Source organism: Elaeis guineensis, chromosome 3 (genome assembly GCF_000442705.2).
Source record: "Elaeis guineensis isolate ETL-2024a chromosome 3, EG11, whole genome shotgun sequence".
Classification (NCBI taxonomy): Eukaryota; Viridiplantae; Streptophyta; class Magnoliopsida; order Arecales; family Arecaceae; genus Elaeis; species Elaeis guineensis.
The window spans coordinates 111,734,728-111,749,517 of NC_025995.2; the positions used below are offsets into that span (position 1 = coordinate 111,734,728).

The 14,790-nt window shown below is 37.1% G+C and overlaps 1 protein-coding gene across 4 annotated transcripts in view; it reads right to left on the minus strand.

Annotated features, from left to right (window-relative positions):
* LOC105040890 (protein REDUCED CHLOROPLAST COVERAGE 1) overlaps nucleotides 1-14,790 on the minus strand; it is a 31,995-nt gene that overhangs the window by 6,854 nt on the left and 10,351 nt on the right. For 2 of the 4 annotated variants that reach the window (XM_073254426.1, XM_073254429.1), the window contains 6 exons: nucleotides 13,167-13,350; nucleotides 12,148-12,279; nucleotides 11,905-12,017; nucleotides 11,557-11,647; nucleotides 7,305-9,863; nucleotides 4,350-4,413 (listed from right to left, as the gene is read on the minus strand). In XM_073254426.1, the coding sequence (XP_073110527.1) occupies nucleotides 7,530-9,863; nucleotides 11,557-11,647; nucleotides 11,905-12,017; nucleotides 12,148-12,279; nucleotides 13,167-13,350 (2,854 nt within the window). In that variant the 3' untranslated portion in view covers nucleotides 4,350-4,413; nucleotides 7,305-7,529. The remainder of the gene's footprint in view (nucleotides 1-4,349; nucleotides 4,414-7,304; nucleotides 9,864-11,556; nucleotides 11,648-11,904; nucleotides 12,018-12,147; nucleotides 12,280-13,166; nucleotides 13,351-14,790) is intronic. The other 2 variants (XM_073254428.1, XM_073254427.1) reach the window with 2 other exon arrangements.

A 14,790-nucleotide genomic window follows, 5' to 3' on the forward strand; every position in this document is an offset into this window, starting at 1 on the left:
GATCTGGTCACCCAATCAACCATTTTTTTTATTATTTAATTTTATTGAATATATGGAATAAAAATTGATCATGATTTAATATTTTAAATAGGATTATCTGATTCATTTAAAGAAGACTAAAGATCTAGGACGATCTAGGTAAGTGGATCTTACGCTCCTTATATATTTTTAAATAATCATGTTTTCTATGCAAAGAATTATTGTTGATAAAATTATATTTTTCATAAAATAAGGATCAGTATATGATATGAAAAAATACATTTTATTATGAACATTAATTTCATAAATATGTCTTATGAAAATAGCATGGTTATGAAATATGAATTTTATGATTTTTTCACCTATGTATTGTATATTTTAAGAAAAAGATGTCAAGATTTCAAAGGCTCTCAGATAACTATGAACGAATCCCTAAGGAAAGATCGACATCCGAAGCTAGCATCCATAAGAACACAGACCCTGCCAGCAGGTATAAAGTTGGCATATGAAACATGAATTTGTCAATTAAGAACACTGGCCCTGTCACAGGTATAAAGTGACCATAGCACGAATATCTGCGAGCAAGATTTAGAAACATGACATGGACACATGACAAGAATGATTTACAAAATATGTTTATGAAATGTTCATAATTTATGCATGCATGATTGGTTTATGACTTGTTTGATTATATGCTCTATGAAATGCTTTAAATTTTGTATTATCTGTTATTTTTTAAGTATTGCATTATTATGAAAAACTTATGTTAGATCCGATAAGGCAGCGTAGGTTCTACTTACTGGACTAGTGTAACTCATACTCTTTTTATTTTTTTTTCTTTTACAGAGGAATAAAGTTAGGACCGATGAAGAATTCCAGCTTGGGGATCTACATAGCAAGCTTGAAAATTTTGTAGCTGAAGTTTAGTTATTTGATGATCACGAACTTGTAGTAAATAATTATGAATTTTGAGATATGGGTTTGTATTTGATTTTGGATTTAGATGCTCTGAACCAGTTTTGATTTAATTAAGAATTTGAATTGAATCTTTTTATTTCTTTTATTTATAATACATCTGTTATTATAATTAAGAAAAGGAATGTGGCTTCGTGTTATCAAGGGCTGCATCCCTTGATAGCATAGCCGTGTTATGTCCCGGATTTGGGGCGTGACACAATGAGTAATAATATGTCAATTAGTGGTGAAGGCAGAGCCAAGGTAGATTGCAGTTAAACAGCAAAAGTAGTGAACTCAATCAAATTAAGGGAATGACTTAATCCGAGTTTGAAGAGCAAGCTCAGTGTGGATATGATGTCACCTAAACAATAGAGGTATAATACTTGTGAAGGTCTTGCTTCATAAACTTGCTGTAAGATTCAATCATGGAGCCAGCAATTTTACAGTAATGGCAAATGGTTGAGCCAGAGGCACTCAAAGGAAGAACGGAAAGTATTTCAGATGCAGCTTGAATATTTTGGAGCCACAAACACCATTGCAGGATTAAGTACTCCAGAATATGACTGTAAGCACAGATGAGTCTCCTAAAAAAAGGTTTTGGATTCATCTGTTAAGAGTAATGAATAATGTTCAAGTAATTCACAATATCAAAAAAGATCATATATTAGAATAGTCATTGACCTCAGTGATACTGCCACAACCATGTAAGGCTACAATTGATGCAACCAGCTGTCACGTCGATTACAGGTTTTCAAGCCAATACTACCCTAAGTGGTCACTTAGCAAGTTAAAAAAACAAAATTCCTAAATGGTAATCATCTTAGGAAGTCACAAGGCAATTAAGTGAGCTAGCACTCATGAATGTGCCTGTTGTACGTACCTCACCCGAAGATGGTCCCTCATGGCTTTAGCCAAAGAAAATGCAAGAAGCTAGGAAGCGATATCTTTGATATGCTACATAAAAACATATTTGTTACAGTCGATAAATTGTCAATCATTTGCAGCCTTCACACCATGGTCCATCTCCATCTATTGAGTGGGATCAAGGCAAAATCAATCTTCCAGAAAATTAAGAAAATCTCACCATATATACTCCCTAGAAAAAAAGAATGAAAGAAAAGAGCAAGAAAATGATATCAAAAGTTAGGTTTTACATAAATTTTGAATATCAAGAATGATATCAAGAAAATAAATAAATGGCATAAAAGAGTTGAAGAAGAAAGTAGGAAGAGTGATAGTGGTAGCCAAGAAAGCTTACAGAGGGAGGAAAAGAGGGAAAAAAGGGATATGATTAAAAGGACTAACAGGTATAGAAAGCTGAATGGAAGAAGAAAAGGATCGAAGGGTTGGAGGGACTGCTCAGCTCCTCTGTCATGCAATCTGTGCTGTGTGCATTTAGATTGGAGGTCTAGTTGCATCAACTATCGGTATAAATTATAATCATTCTTACGGTCAGTGCACGACTACTAAGATGTGTTAATCTCCTAGATAAAACAAAGGAGAAGATGGTTCACTGGTTTGGGTATACAGGAGGTAAAGAAGGAACTTTAGGTAAATGCGCGTGGGTGATACCCAAAGAAAACAGCTAAAATAGATCTGCTGGAGGTGGAAGATTCCAATGCTATTATTAGGAAACGAGAAGATTGATTACATATTTTAAAAGGCAATGCATTATAAGATTCAACTGTACCACTAATTCCCCTTGGACAAGCTCCCAATGCCCATGAGCCCTCAAAGTATGGACGGCAGAACCATCCTGAATTATCCGATTTCGAGTGCGCTGAACCTTACTGACAGCCTACCGAGATGGTTCTAGCATTTGAAACAAGACACCGGCGAGGATCGGGGGAGAGAGAAGGAAAGAGAGAAAAAGAGAGAGTGGGGGGAGAGGGGAGAGAGAAAGACCAAGGAGGCCGCTGAAGGCCTTCGAAGGGCCGCTGAAGCTCTGCCCTCCTCCAGAGGGAGGAAAAGAGAGGGGGAGGGAGGGAGAGGACTGGGAGGCCGGCGGGGGCTGCCGGAGGGCCACTCAGATCTCCCTTCCGACCCTCCTTTGAATTGAAACATGGGTGACTAGCCCATATTTCAATCAATTTTTATTTTTTTGCCCACTCACAATGAATGATGACTTCACCATGATTGACAGAAAAATAAAAGTCATCAAAATAGGGGCAAGTCACCCCTATTTCAATCTGAGGACAAGGAGGAAGACCCGGCCATCCGGGGGCTTCCGCAACCCTCCAATGGCCACAGTCGGCCCCCTGCCCCTCTCTCTCTCTAGTTCTCCCTCCCCCCTACTCTGACGATCATCTGCAGCCCTCCAATGGCCACCGCCGGCCTCCCTAACTTCTCCCTCTCCTTCCCTCCCTCCCTCCCTCTATTCCTCTTTCCAGTTCTCCCTCTCTCCTGCTCTTTTTGCTATATTAATTCAAGTCCGACACAAAATGGCACCGGGGCATACCAAACCATACCGCCGACCAATCAATGTGGGCCCCAGTACCGGCATAGCCAACTTTGACTCAGAGAATTAGGATGAACACTTTGGCACCTAAGCATGCTCAAGTTGTCAAATTTTGAGAGGATCATGCATGCGCACAAAGAGCAGTTGGTACTTGTTTAATAGTCATGTTATCAAAACAATTTTTACTCCAAAAAAACTTCCCAAATCTCTCATTCAAAATATCTTGGAGTAAGTGAGAAAATGTAAAACATCTCATTAAGTCAAAATCACATAACATGCGTCCAAGTGTACTAAGGTGCAGTCTCCAATACCATAAAAATAGAAGAAGAAAAGCTGAATAAATGTGAATGCATGTATTCAGCATATACATGTGCAGAACTAACAATGCACATCATCCAATATCTAAATCTTGGATACCTACTAAGGTGCAGTCTCCAATACCATCAAAATAGAAGAAAAGCTGAATAAATGTGAACATTTTATGCATGTATTCAGCATATACATGTGCAGAACTAACAATGCGCACCATCCAATATCTACTAAATCTTGGATACCTACTAAGGTGCAGTCTCCCTCCCATACCATAAAAATAGAAGAAAGAATAGCTGAATAAATGTGAACATTTTATGCATGTATTCAGCATATACATGTGCAGAACTAACAATGCACACCATCCAATATCTAAATCTTGGATACCTACAATAAGCATGGTTCATAATACTGGTTTTGATACTCGTACCAGACTACCAATATTATGTTGGTACAGTGTTTGTACAGGACAATTCGGCTTACTGACACTCGATACCTCCTCTTATCGAGTATTGATTCGGTATTGGTATGGTATGATATGCCTGCTAAGGAGCAATAGGTACAAGTACGGCAAACCTTGCCTTCATGGCTAATTTAAGGCAACACAGTAATATAGTTTAATGGCAGAATAGCTGCTGATGCATACCTCATTTAAACTAAATTTTCATGGCTCATTGGCAATATGCAGACACCAGATTAGAGAAAACCACCTGCATTAATAACTCTTCATGTCAGCAAAATTCATGAATAGCTTTAAGAGTAAAAACCAAATTACTCGCCAACTTTAAGAGTAAAAACCAAATTGCTGTACAACTTTAAATGTATATATACCCTACACCGCCCTTCAACAAACAATTCTTTATTTCCCCCATGGTTGATCAATAGGGACCATATAAGAATTGCTTAAATAAGAACAAGGGACTAAAAACTAAAGTTGGCGAGGATATATTTGCCACATGAAGCTCAATGGTAGAAGTTCCTCCTTAGGAGAATAGTAAGCCTTTTGCGTTGGAAAATCAAAGAATTTAATAAGATTTTGATGCAAGCATGAAAAAGCAAGAAAAACTAACCTTGGAAGAATTCACGGTGGTATCAAGGTGTGTACAATGTACACCAAATACATGCAGGAATACTCATAGGATGGATAGGAAAATGTAATTGCCCAGGACAAAGCCTTGGTTTAAGTTACAATTTAGACAGCCAAATATAAGTATGGAATTGGTGAGCTCTAGACAAAGCTAGATTGTTTTGAAGCTTATTTTTGAACTAGCAAAGCCACAATTTAAAATGCTTCGAGCTCCAGATAAACTTATATCAACCAGCTTGGGACTGATGTGAAAACTAAGCATAAAATGCTATAAATCGTAGCAATGCTCTAGGCCTTCATGGTACTTCAAATAAGATCACTTTACATTTCTATCCCATGATCTACCACCATCCATCACTTCCTTTCTCCCACCATAATACAACAGCAAGCGGTTTCTTTTACCTTCCTTTATTATATCTCATGCACCATCAAACTACCTGCATTCTTAGTTCATTTTTTGTGCCACCAACATACCTCTTTCTTAATTATTAATATCAGGTACCCACCCCATGGGCACCATTCCAACATCCGTCCACTACCATCCTCAAAATTTATAATCAGCTAGTGCTAAACCTATTCTTATGCAATGTTGTACACGAAACAGAGGTACATAAGACTTTAAAATGAAAGAAAAAAAATGAAAGATGAATTAGTTAAGAGAGAAGAAAGTGCTAAGATTTTTCAAAAGAAACAAGTTTACTTCTTGGCTCTGGCTTGGATGACAGATTTTTTTTTACCAGAAAAGAAAGCCCTCTTCATAGCACTGCCCAATCAAAATAGTCTGGGGGTCCAAGATACAAAAACAGCAAGGCTGAAACTCAACCATAAGAATGCTTGACCAGACAACTCAAGGAACAAGTACAAACCTGAACCCATTAAAAAAGAGGTATGCCTAAATCACCATCATAAAAGATCAACTAGTTAACAGAACAATGGCAGACAGTTGAAAAAGCAAATAAAAGCAAAACAGATGAAGGGCACAAGCAGGTCATGCACAAACATAAAATCCACTTTGCATCTAAAACAAGGAATTAGTGGATTATAGTTGCCATATGGAGAATGCGAAAGAATGTCAGGTGCATATAATTTGATGAAATAAGCAAAGGTTGCATACTCTGTTAGCATAATAAGGCAATATTCAAACACAACAGCTAATCACCAAAAAACTGGAACATGTCATCAAATCCATCAATTCGATATGATGAGTAGATGCAAAAATATTATAACTGAAAATATGAACTGATGAAGTGCATCATCAGGAAATGGATAAGGAGCACAAACAATCTAAAATGTGGTACACCACCAAACACTACTAAAAACTTGAAAGTGGACATTGTATTAACCAACATGTGAAAATTTTGATCATCAAAATGCAGTCATGTATTGTATGCAATATACTGAAATCCATGTCGAGCTTTTAAAATAGGAAGACAAAGCCAAGTGATGGACATGACATGCCAACAGTTAAATGCAGAGGAACACAAGAGAGGACACACTTCAACAGGTAGACAAACTTTAGGGATCAAAACATGACAAGTTCAGTTTTCGAGGATGCAAACAAAGTTAAACCTCAATATGCTTGAATATCCACCATAGATTTGCTTTTAGGTCTTAATCAAAACAAAGGATGAATTTTCCTACATAAGAAAAACCAATGGCAGAGTGCAAGGGGCATGTTAATGGCTATACATAGTGTGACAGATACCTGAATTATTGAGTCATGTATTGTTCGCACTTGTGGTTTGTAAATGTATAGTGCATGTATGGGCCTTGAGAGGGCCTTAGCTAATTGTAATTGGAAAATAATGAATCACTACAACATTCTAACATCATGCTTCCAGATTTCCATGAAATCAAACCATTATATAAGCATCCTCATGTTTCTCTTTAAAATTTCAGAGACAAACAAATATATTTCTCCTCTGACCTATGTGATTTAGCATAGCCGAACTTCCAGTTCTTTCTTTGATCTCCTTTCTTTCTCCCCATATTGGATCCTGTATTTTTGAATTCCCATAATTCTCCTTGACCCCCACTAAGCTTGCACTAAAGCATATTATACAGATGCAGATCCACTACAGTAGGACAACAATAGACCTAGCAATTAAATGATTTGTAATACATAGATTTCACCTAGTATCTCATTGGTCTAAATCTTTGTTTTCTGATTTATAAGTGAAAACAGATAAAACCTTTTCACTTGAGAACCATACAGCAATTTTCCAGCAACTCTTCATCTTTTTACAGGTTTTGGCACCAAACTTATGCACCAAAAAATGTGAAGTGCACTGTAATAGAAGAAAGTGGAAAACAAGATAGGGTCCTCAAGAATTATAATAAGTATAAAAGGAGAAACTTATCCTCTACCTGAAATTCAATGTCCAGTAAAATCATGCACTTTGGTAATTAAATTTCAACATATCATATCTATCTAGGGTGATAAATTCAGTATCCAGAATATCATCACAGAATTTTTGACATATACAAGATTAATAGACAAAGTAATAAGATTACCTAGCTTTGATAGCAAAGGAAACTCATCTCTGTTTTTTTCTGAAAGCTTGATCAGAATTGAATATAGCTGACTTAATGTGCAAAAGATACAAATGCCAAAAAACAGCAGTAAAACTGAAGACTCATAATGCCAGATACTGATCGTCAAGTCCTCCTGGCTGAGAACTAGAATCCTCGCTTAAAATTTGTCCCTGCCACTAGCTGAATCTCATCAACGTATCTTGCTTACTGCTTGCCGGTTATCACATCTTCACTGGAAGACAGACTGGCAGGTCTTGAAACATCACTTCCCCTAACTACTCTGTTATAAATAACTTTAAATGACTGTGATCCATATGGCCTACTAAGCAAACTTACAGGTATTCTAGGAGTCTGTTTGCGATGACTCCTACCCTTTATGTATATGCTGAAGCTCCCCTCACCCTCATACTTCATACTGTTTCTCAAGATACGTCTTTCTTTACTAGTATGTCTGCTTTCTGTAAAAGCAACTTCAGGTTTCAATTCAATTTTCTTCGCTTCATTTCCATCAGATTCACCATCTTCCTGCTTGTTCTCTGACCAGTTCTCAGCCACTGTGTGATCATTGACCTTTGAAATCTCATTCGAAACCTCAATATCCTCTTGTTTTTTGGTTGCTTCTCCAACACTACTCTCTGATTGAGGGGCTAAACTTACAGTAGTGATGTCAGACTGCACATTGGGCACAATCATGGATTCAGAAATTGGGTTGACAACAGGTGGAATAACAGAGAAATCCACTTGATGACAGCTTGGCCATATTGATCCTGGCACAAACTCAGAAGCATTTGGATTTATATTGCATTGCCATGCATAATTGTTTGGGTGAAACATGTTGCTATTCATGGAAAATGTGCTGTTTGGTACTGCTTGAGGCTGGGAATATGGTGGATAAAAATATGGCAGAGGATGAATGATGTTTGGAGGTCGAGGTGAAGATGGATAGGGGTGGTGAGGAGGGGTGCAAATAGGAGATGCTGTTGGCATGACAACTGCAGGTCCAGGGTGAAGAGTGACATTCATAGGCCATGGTGTGACTGCAGGAATAGAACCACTTGGTGGAAGGCCAACACTGACAGCCACTGAATTAAGTACAACCGGCGAAGATGGACTAAATGGTGCAGCAGAGGCAGACAACTTCTTCATAGGGATATCCAATGACAAATTTGTCTTTGGATCCTTGCCACCAGTTTTATCAGGGTTTTCAACCTTTTCCTGATCCTCTTGATGAGCACTAGAGCATGCATTGTTTTGGGGATCAATGCTGCTGGATGAAACTTCATCAAGACATTCTCCTGCAGGTACATCAGAAATTGAACACTCAGTTTCTAAGTTGCATGGTGCATCTGTAGATTTTTTATCATCAAGATTCTTACTTTGTCGCACTTCTTGAACCTCATCACCAAAAGCATAATTATCCAAATTACTCTTGGTGGGCATGCTGCCAGCTGAAGCCACTTCTGTATTTGGAGATATCGATTTGGATAGACCTTCTCCTTCACCAGTTTTCTCGCTTTCTTCTTCCTTTTCAACAGCTTCTATGTCCTTATGTGAGAGCAAGCAAACGTCCTGAACAGAGCTCTCTTCTTGCTTTGAATCATCTGTCTCTGCCAGTGCAGTTGAATTCTCAGCATGATCCTCAAACGCTAATGATTCCTTGGACTCAATTCCAATTTTACCACTCAATTGTTCTCGGTTCAGTGGGATATCATCTTTGGACTTTTGGATCTGAATCTTAGCAATTGTTCCAGGAGGTGCTAGTGCTACATCTTTGTATGATGGCGAATTTCCAATACTGACAATTAAATTATTGTGTGATTCAGTAACTTCACCGATTGCATTCTTTTGGTCTTTTGGTACAAAATTATCCATAGGTGAATGTGTTGCTTCAGCTTCTAATGGAGTGATCATTTTCTCACCAGCACTCCTAGAATTATCTGTTGTTTTGGTATTATCAGATGAAGGCACTGACTTGACCCTGTACACAACAGTCCTGAATTTTTTCCTACCAAATTTGTTACCAGGTGACTGAACTTTCATATGATGATGATCTGTGTAGCTTCCAGGTACTACAGTCCGTTTCTTTAGTAGGTAATAACGACCATTGGGATAAGTAAACCTGGGCTTAGCCTGAGCAGCTTCAGTGGGAACATCATTCATCTCATAATTGTAGGCCTTTCGAATATTTGCCCGTCGATTCTTAATTCGCTGCCCAGAACCACCAGCTGACCTTGGCCTTTGAACATGTTGCCAGCCATCTTCTGCTTCTGTGTTTACCTCTGCCAAGGCCTCATTAACAGAAGTGAAATTCTCCTGAGCTAGTCCTTTAGGCTGTTGGGAAACTGCTAGGTGCTCCCGAACATCAGCTTCTTCATGCTTAGGCTCAACACATTGACTGTTTGTTTGGGTATCATCTTGGCTATAACTGTGTTCAGTGACCTTCTTCTCTTCATCTGAAGTTGTTGCATTTGAGTCTTTGAAAGATAAATCAGAACTTGCTACATTCACATTTTGAGCAGATCGTCCTTTGACCTGAATCTGTATAACAACACTTGCTTATCTTTTTGTAAGAAAGTTTCATTTAAGAATAGTATATTCGCATTTTCTCATGAATGCATAATTAAAAAATATAAAGGTGCCATTGGATTCAGAAACAAAGCAAATTAGCTTCTTAAACAGCATACAGAATATAAAATCCTAAGGAAGGCATGGAAAAAATAGCAATATGAAATCAAATTTCCAAAATGCTTTAGTTAGACAACTAGAATGAACTAGTTGAACATCTGGTACACCCAGCAGTTTTCTATCACAATATCACTTACAAGTACCATCAAATTTCAGATTTAAACTGAGCAAGAAAATATATCCAAAGTTTAAATGTTTTGTTCAGAGCACGTTGAACAAACAAAGAGCTATATTGGGAAACAGAACTTAGTAAAGTGGACTGTGCACACTTCAGTTGCAACTTTGAAATTACACCAAATCCCACCAGGTAATGGTCAGCTATTATTACTCCAAGAATTTAAGCACCAGCACACGCTGTGCATGCCAGCACACTTTCCATGTACCACGGTCAAATAAAAAAAATAAATAAGGGTTGATATCTTTTTTGATAAAAATATTTAGAAAAAAATAAATTGGTGCATCCCAACATGTGCTGTTGCCAATATTGGCCCTGCAAAAAATGTGCCAGCATGGGCCAGCACTTGAAAACCCGGTATTGTATAATCTATAGAACAAGATGAACTCAAATTAACAGCATGTAGTAATTTAGTCAACTAAATATTAGCTGGTTCATATAGCTCTATAGTTGCAGCAGGTAATTTCTCGGAATAATTTCTGGAAGTTAAGATGATGATGATAAAAAAAGATGGAAACCAATATATCTAAAAAGAAGGATTTAAAAGAGATGTTAGAGAGCATATATAACTTATAAGATCATCAGATGTGGTTGTGGTTCCTATAAGTTCAGGGCCAGGGGCTTTCATAGCTGGATAAAAAGACTGTAGTGCCTATCCACCTACGATGAAAGAAGATCTCAACATGAAAATTCTAGCAGTGCTTTGTGGGTTCAGTTACACGACCCTTCTTTTCAAAACCTTGTAGACAGGTTTGATGTCAATTCACATGTTTCCCATTTCTTGCAAAAGTTAAGAATCAAACAAGCAAGTGAAGGAAATAAGAACATTCACACGGTACCAACCACTGAGCAATTGGTGCTAACAACACGTACAGGTGTGTATTTTGTATGGAGAGTAGATAATATTGTTTTCAGGGATTCAGATCCCAGCGGGACGCCCCGGGACATCTCGTAGGACACCGGAATAAGGTACCATCCCATGTATTGGGACAGGCCATCCCGCTAGCATCCCAGCGTCCCGATCGGAACACCTTAAGACATCCTTTGTCCCAAGTGTCGGGACGGGGCAGGACGGCGACGCATCCCGTTCCATGAGAAAATCGGGACAATCCTGTCCCACAGGATTTAGAATCTTGATTGTTTTATATGAATTTTCTTGTATTCCTTATTTTTAGACATAAAAACTATCTTCTAGAATATTATATTAGTTCTCTTTTGGTTGGTTTGCCCTAAAGATTAACATGAACATTGTTTGCTCTATTACTACTGCCTAAGTCTAGCTAATTTTCCTCCTAAAAGTAAGCTACCTGGCTCTTCTAGTGTTTAATTAAAAAGAAAACATAAAAATGGAAATCCTACTGAGCAACACACCTTTAAACCAAGGTTTCTCCTCCTTGCTGACTCACCATCTCTTCCTCTGGTATCTTGGTTGGGATTTATGTAATCAAGGAGATCAGACACACTGCCAGGCAAAGTAACAAAAAATTTAGAATTTCCTCATAGGAAAAGTCAATGAAAACAAGAAATAAACTCAACTTGGCATATCCAGTGAATGACGATACTAGATTTTCTGCATGAGTATGTACTGAAATTTAGCAGAGTATCAACAGAATCTGCTAGTTTGTGACAATTTGGTTCAGAGAATATCCAACTTTGTAGGAGTCTCACAAGAGAAGAATGACCGGTCTAGCTATTTAATCTAGTTACAAACTTCTGTACCTTAGGTGGCCTTTGCTAGCAATCGTTGCATCAGGCTTCCGAGTACCATTGCGAGCAGCTTCTTGCTGCTCAATTGCCTTTGACTCAAAGTACTCAAGCCATGCAGCAGCATCCTGCAAAATTTGGCAAGAAAAATGCCAGAGACGAGAACATGATAAACAGGAGAAAAGGGAAGAGAGAAGAAAAATAAGGAGATGAAAAATATGTTAGTGTCTTCTTTGGACCAATTTGCAGGCAAGATACCTGGGTTCGCAAGTCATCGGGACCAAGCTTTGCTCGAAGAATTTGCAAGGTAGTTTGTTCATGTTGAACACTCAAAGGATAAGCTTCCATCAAAGAGAGTGCTATTGCTATGGCATGGTAACTAGCAGCAGTCTGAATATTCATGGTAAGATAATAGAGGTTAATATGAGGTACATATGTGAAATCTTACAGAAAAAGAGTACATCAAAAGCCTACAGGTTGTTATCAGAAGGCCCCACAAGGATTTCACTTCCACTGCTCAATATTCAAACTCCTTTGGCAAAACTCAAAAGCTGCCAAGGAAGCTTGAACTAACCCTCTTATTAGAATCACTTTCTTACTGACAATAACCATCAAGCCCAATAGTGTAAACACATGCATGGTAGAACTCATGCATGCATGCATGTATATACACATCTACATACGTACATATATGCATATATATGTTTTACATGTACATGCATACACACAAATACATATTATATGTGTAAAAAAAGAATACACAGAGCATGGTAGGCTATACCTACATAATCCGTGCTTTATATAGTCAATAACTTTTACCATATCATCATTTAGTCATTATTCAATAGACCATAATCCATAATTCATATTTTAAAGTTAATATCATAGACTACAAAATTGAACTACCCTTTCATTTTTGGGGGTATTATATAAAGTATATCCAAAAAGCATCTAGCAAGGTTTGCCATACATGTTGGTACCATACCGTACCGAGCATATCAGAACTGAACTAGCATACAATCACATGCTATACTGACACTTGGTATGCCTCATTGTCTTGTACTATACCACATATGGACACTATAATACAATGGTACTGATACAGGTTCCCATACTTTTTTAATTTTGAAAAATAGGATACTTAACACAATTACTAAAAACATATCCAAGAAGTATGTGATGAGTATTGCTATCTAATTCAGATAAGATACAAACACAAGCATGTGATTTGAAGTATCAGTGCTTCCAAATTTTAAGGTTTGAGAACAAAAGGATACCTGAATATGATCAGGGCCAAGTAATCTCTGGTTGCATTTCAAAGCTTTATGGAGATATCTAAGTGCCAAATGAACATTTCCTAGGCCTTCCTCCATCATGGCCACGTTGATATATGTGGCAGCTGTGTTTGGATGAGATGGTCCACAAGTAAGATGTAAAAGATATAATGCACGCTTCACATACCTGAGAACATTAAAAAAAACAAATGGAGCACAACAAGATGGTAATTAACATCTTATGAAAGCATGGTCCTATCTAATTAAATTTCAAATAAAACCTGAAGTGATGAAAAATTTTTAAAAAATGTACTACTGTCCAATGAAAGGAAACCTGATAGCTGTTTGTTTTTATCTTTGTAACCTTTAGATATTTTGTACCTTCCTAACAAAAAAAAATGTCTATACCTCAAAACAAGGTACAAAAAACAACCAGATTAACTTACCTTGTAAAACAATTGATGGCATATTTAAGTGGCTTCATGGATGAGGTCTAACTCTAAGTTGCCAAATTGGGAGGGGGTGACTGCGGGTGTAGGGAAGCAGATATATTAGAAACACTTTTAGTACAGAAGTGCTTAGGAAGCCATGCTGGTTTGAGATTACAAGAACATTTCGAGGAGGGTGAATTATCCCAGATAGAAGATTATTGCTACTCGGGGGAAAACACAAATTGAATTATGGAAACATAGTTGTTGCTGATTGGGTCTCTAATAGCATCACACTACAACAAAAGGTAACGATGTTTTTTTTTATATTTAAAAACGTGATGATGCTATTTAACTTGGTGCTTAATATTGAATGATATATCAACTAAATTTTATTAAAAACTAACCACTGGAAAAAATCACTGCTATACTTAAGTAGCCTTTATGGATTAGGAAAGCATCATGTTCCACCCACAAAACCCAAACCAAGTTAAGGGCAAGCTCAATCATCCAAAGGAAACCAACAGATACGTAATGAGGGATACTTACAAAAGGAGAAACCAAGCCTAATAAAAGTTGATGCTTTGGCAACATCATGTACTGTTCTATCTGACGCCTACCAGTACCGGACAAAACTTGAAATACTGAATTGACCCAGCACCAAGAATTATATGCATTAATTAAATCATTATTGAGGGTTAGTTTAAAATTATGTTCCTATTTGGACACTCCTTGCACCTTATTTTCCCTAAACTATTTAGTTCATCTCCTTCACAAAGTCCCAGATAATACAACTTTGTCCTACTCACTTATGCAAAAAAAAATACATCATTCTATTACAAATGCATTATGTATAACTAATTTTTCATCATGATATATACTATATCAACAGAATTCAAATATACTGACCTATCGAACTTATGAGAGCATGACTTCAAATAATTTTCAATATTTATTGTACAAATAAATATGTTTTTTCCAACATTACTAGCCCTATGAAGCGGCGGAGTTGGTGTCTATGTTGATGGTAAAAGATATAAGTTTTTTTATTTTTTGAAAATAGTGAAAGTAAGAATTTTTTTTACTTTTATTTTTTCTAGTAATAACGAAAATGACTTTTAATAATTGAAAATAAAAACAATAGCACCAAATATGTTTTTTTGCCTTCGTTTCTGTGATTTTGTTGTTAAAAATAAAAA